Here is a 5,058-nt window from a genome sequence, read left to right as displayed (position 1 = left end):
CTTCTCCCAGCTACTGCAGGGCTGGCACCGGGCCAGCGCAAGCGACGTGGTGCCTTAGCGCCATCTACAGGCCGCACCGACACCCTCATTCAGTGGACAAGCACCAAGAAAATAAATTAGACAGCGCCGCATTTAAATCTTTATTAGCGAGGAATTATTAGACCTAAGAAAAACTAATGCTGGATTTGGTTGAAATATGAGTTTCTCAGCCTCCTAATCCCTCTTCATATGGCATATTTCACAGTTTAAAATGAGTTACGACATCACTTACGCATTATTAAGATGAGAAAATATTTACAATGGGCTGATTTTTTTTTTTCTCCTGCATAATTCAGATGTATTCAGAAAATGCACTCCTTTCAAAAGTATGCTTTGGCCATTGTTTAAAAATATGCAACAAACTGTCTATGCAGTACCAACTTTAATCTATTACAACAAAGTAATTTTCAACTCCAAACAGAGGAAGACTTCCATATGGCTTAGTTAGAGCCTACCAACAAACCACGTGCTTCACAGATGAAGTAGCTTGGAAATTCGGCTGTCTTTGTTAAGGGAAAAAAACCCCAACCCTTCCAGTAACACTAACTTAACAAAGTTTAAAACCAGCTTGTACTATAAAAGAAACTCAAGCCAACTCACTTTGAAATTTGAAACTGAACGTACATATCCCTTCAATCTTGAAACAGTCAAATTTTCTGACTGAAATTTGGCATATAAGGGAAGAGTTTTTCCTCTTCAACAACTTTTACATTTGGACAGTCAAATACTGGGGAGAAAAAAAAAAAAAAAAAAAGTCTTTTATTTTCAGTTTTGCTTATGCATGTGTATGTGTACATGCACCATGGATGCATAACCGTCCTTTAACAATCAGTATTCTTCAAACCCAAAGTATCAGAGGCATTTTGCAAATGCACAGTTAAGCCCCAGGTAAATGGTAAAGGGGTCAAGATTTTTGTTGGGATTTTTTTGTTTGTTTGGTTGGTTTGGGTTTGGTTATTTTTTTTTTTTTTTGTTCCCCCCATAATATAGCTAAATGAAATTAGACTGAAACAACAAAAAAACCCCAAACCCACAACATAGTGGCACTTTTAATACTGGTTGATCGGGCACTTGTATGCAGTACTTATAGACCAGTAAAAGTGCTCGTTTACCTGTCTGGTGTGTAAGGGGCCCTTTGTCTTGAAGCCTCCTTGGGAACTGCACTCTGAGGCACTGAAGTGATCTGAACTAGTGGAAGCGCGTTTGGAAAGGGTGTCACAACCACCAACAAAGGTGTTGTCCAACGGGAGTTCCTGAATCACATGGTGCTTTTTCACTGAAACGGGAGTGTCAGGTTTGAGATGAAAAGCAGACTGCGGAGAGGCAGACTTGTAATGCTTGGCAAGATCAGGACTGTTAGGCTTAAAGGTTGTTGGTGGTGCTGTGCCCCAGTCAAATCTTCCTATACTTTGCTCCTCCAGCTCTGCTGGAAGGCTTATTGTCCCGTTGATAGGTTCATGAACTGCATCATCAGGTTTGGACTCCTCAATGGTCACAAAGTTCAAAAGAGAGCTCTTTGGAGACTTCCTTTTCTTCCTTTTCTTTTTCTTATTTTGCTTGTTCTCCTGATTGGGAGACATCCACTCAGCACCTTGCTTGCTCCTCTGGGCGGCTTTGAATCTGGATGCGTGTCGACAGCGAACCAGAACTGTGACAAATATCACCACTATGACAACCATGGCACCTGCCACAATGGCAATCATGATCGTGAGATAGTCCTCATTTTGGTAGGGTTGGCTACTGTCCCCTATGTTCCGGTCCAAAGGTGTTTCCATAGTCCTGCGTATCAAGTCATAAATATATGAGGCATTTCCAGCAGTGTCATTTACATACAAAAAGACAAGCACAAGAGTATGCAGGGATTTGGGATAACCCAAATCGCTTATGTTGACAACTAAGCGATGCAGCCCCACATCGTTAGGAGTTGGTTTTTCTTCCAGAGTGATATTACCTGTCACTGGATCAATCCGAAACAAACCCTTGTTATTTCCACTTACAATTGTGTACTTAAGCTCAGCATTCATTCCAGTGTCTATATCCACAGCAAAGACTTCGGCTACCACTGATCCTGGAATTGCTGAGAGTGGCACTAGCTTAAAAGAAGTGTTAGAAGGTGGGTAGATGACGACAGGGCTGTTATCGTTAACATCCATGACGTTGATGGTTACTTTCGCTGTAGAAGAGCGAGGAGGTTGCCCTCCATCCACTGCCTTAACATCAAAGGTGTAAGAGCTCTGCTGTTCTCGGTCAAAAGAAACATTGGACTTTATAACTCCAGAGTACGGATCCAGCACAAAGTTTTCATTGTCATTCAGGATGGAAAGGGTCACCGCTTTATTCTCCCCGGCATCTGCATCGGTCACCGTGATCACCCCCACCGTGCTATACTTGGGCAAGTTCTCCGATACGAAAAACTGGAAGTGATTATGAGTAAATTTGGGACTATTGTCATTTTCGTCCAACACAGTAACAATTACAGCTGCTTGACTCTGCAAAGGAGGGGTACCATTGTCTCGGGCTGTAACAGTAAAAATGAAACGTTCCTGCTCTTCTCTGTCAAAAACTCTGGAGGCTGTCAAAACTCCTGTCTTTCGATCCAGATCGAAAAAGGAGGCATTAGGGCCAAGCTGATAAACAATGTCTGCATTTTTCCCACTGTCTTCATCTGTGGCACTAATAGTTGTTAAGTATAGACCACGACGGTTGTTTTCAGAAACTGACAGCTCAATTACAGGCTGGCTGAAAATCGGAGGGTTGTCATTTTCATCCTCCAGTTTAACTCTTACCAGGGCAGTCTGGTTCAAACTGGGCTTGCCAGAATCAGAAGCAACAATTTTAAAGCTGAATTCTTTGGTGCCCTCATAGTCCAATAAGGAAGAGGTCTCTAACAAATACTGGTTGTCGTAAACCGCCTTCAAGTGGAAGGGGACCTCTCTCTCAATGAAACAGATCACTTTGCCGTTCACATCAGTGTCCTTATCTGAAACCGTAATTAGGGCAATCTTTGTATTGATGGGATCTTTCTCAGATAAGTACACCGTGCCATTGATGGGACTTATTATGTACCTGAGGTCTATGTTAGGAGGGTTATCGTTTACATCAGTGACATTGATGGTAACAGTTGCCCGTGCCGGTGTAGAGCTACCATCGCTAGCCAGCACTGTCACTTTGTGAATAGCAGTTTCTTCTCGATCTAAGGACCTCTGAACTGTAATTAGCCCTGTGGTGTTGTTTAAAGCAAAAAATCTTTTGGTTGCAGGGGCGACTTGGGCACCAAAAATATATCTGATTTCTGCATTGCTTCCTATATCTGCATCTGTAGCATGAAGCTGAATTACAGAAGTGCCTACAGGGGCATTCTCTGGTATATGAACTTCTACTTGACTCTCTTTAAACACTGGCCTGTTATCATTGACATCACTTACTGTGACTTGCAGGATGGCTGTGCTGGATTTCTGGGGCGTACCACCATCCTCCACTTTGATTTTCATCACGTAGGTGTCCTTTTGCTCTCTGTCCAAGTTCTGCTGGACAATCAGCTGAGGCCATTTCTCTCCTTCTGGAGTTTCTACAATATCCAGTCCAAAGACACTCTGCCCGTTTAACAACTCGTAGTGCTGCACACCGTTGAAACCTGTGTCAGGATCTGTTGCTGATGGGATTGGAAAGCGACTGTTGATCAGAGTGTTTTCTGGGATGGAGATATTGATGACAGGGGATGGAAACATAGGTGCATTGTCATTAGTATCCTTTACAATGATTTTTATTTTGATCAGCCTAAAAAAGTCATTGGGGAGAATCACCACTTCAAGTTCAAAAAAACACTCGTTTTCTTCTGCATAGGAAGCTCCAGCACAGAGTTTTTCTCGGTCTACTCTGTTAGATGTCGTAAAGATTTCCCCAGTGGTACTGGACACTTTGACCAGAGGGGCATCCCCTGCTTTAGAAACCAGTCTGTAGACAAGGCTGGCACTGGTCCCTGTGGCAGCATTGATGTGAGAAATGTTCAAGTCCTTTGGTATGTTCCCTATGGGTACGTTTTCAGGCAGCTCCTCTCTAATAGTGTAAATAAGTTCTTGAGCTATAGCAGAATCCAGCCTTAAACAGGCAATCAAAGCAGCCAACAGGTAAAAATCCCTCCGGTCCATGATAATGTTTTTATTCTCTTTTCCTGGATTTTAGGACTTAAAGGTTTCCACAGAGGAATGATGCGCGATTTGCAAGAGGAGGCATGCATGGACTGCAGGATGCATTACATCTCATTTCTTATCTGGAGACAGCACTGTCAACACAACCACACAGAACAGCATTATTGTTTTTTTAGGCATGACAAATCCACAATCTCCAACTACTACTTGGTTTTGCAAAGCACACTTGCAGCAGTACATTTTTCTACTGCTCCCTTTTACAAGCAATCCCTCCGGACAAATGCACCAATATCCCATCAGCTGCATTTGCACAGAGCGAGAATGGAAATAACTACTTGCAGGATTAAGGGTAGCTACAGTTTCGACACATACTTTCTGAATAATTTCCTGGTACACCCTGTAATCCGTAACATGCATCCCCCCTCTACCCTCCTCCACCCAGTCGTTTGGTGCAAGTAAAACATATTCCCGCACTACTTCTGGATTCTAACTGCTATGTCAGCTGCCAAATGTAATCTGTTGTTTGCTTCCATACGTATTTTTTAGCTCTTGCTAACCAGATTTCTCTCTGCTCCTTGTGCCTTGCATTCCCCTCTATAGCTATCGTACTGGGAAATAACCACCCGGACATGCTGCTGCTGCAGCAGTCGTCACTGGCTACTTCACATCCCTGTTAACTGATGAGACAATAACAGGACTTACAGTTTCTTACACTCTCAGCTCAATGTTTCCTCTCCAGATGTTGGATACTTCTCCTTCTGTTTAATAACCCTAAACTTTGTTTGTTTTTTAAACACACCCTAAACCAGGAGGCTGGAAATTCCAAATGCAACTTAGGATCAGCCAGCATGTTTACAGATGGGGGCGGGGG

General features: G+C 42.9%; 1 protein-coding gene across 1 annotated transcript; it reads right to left on the bottom strand.

Annotated features, from left to right (window-relative positions):
* Positions 1-1,004: 1,004 nt before the first annotated feature.
* On the bottom strand, positions 1,005-4,315 carry PCDH9 (protocadherin 9). The gene has a single exon (XM_010150257.1). It carries the CDS (start codon positions 4,185-4,187, stop codon positions 1,089-1,091), a length of 3,099 nt encoding a protein of 1,032 aa, XP_010148559.1. The 5' UTR covers positions 4,188-4,315; the 3' UTR covers positions 1,005-1,088.
* Positions 4,316-5,058: the final 743 nt, after the last annotated feature.

The sequence above is a fragment of the Eurypyga helias genome, unplaced genomic scaffold (assembly GCF_000690775.1).
Source record: "Eurypyga helias isolate BGI_N326 unplaced genomic scaffold, ASM69077v1 Scaffold38470, whole genome shotgun sequence".
Taxonomy (NCBI): Eukaryota; Metazoa; Chordata; class Aves; order Eurypygiformes; family Eurypygidae; genus Eurypyga; species Eurypyga helias.
Note: the sequence above shows the minus strand (reverse complement) of the source record. Positions and strands in the feature narration are given on the sequence as shown.

Coding starts and splice junctions, on each gene's coding strand:
- PCDH9 (XM_010150257.1), bottom strand. CDS start 4,187: ATGGACCGGAGGGATTTTTACCTGTTGGCTGCTTTGATTGCCTGTTTA.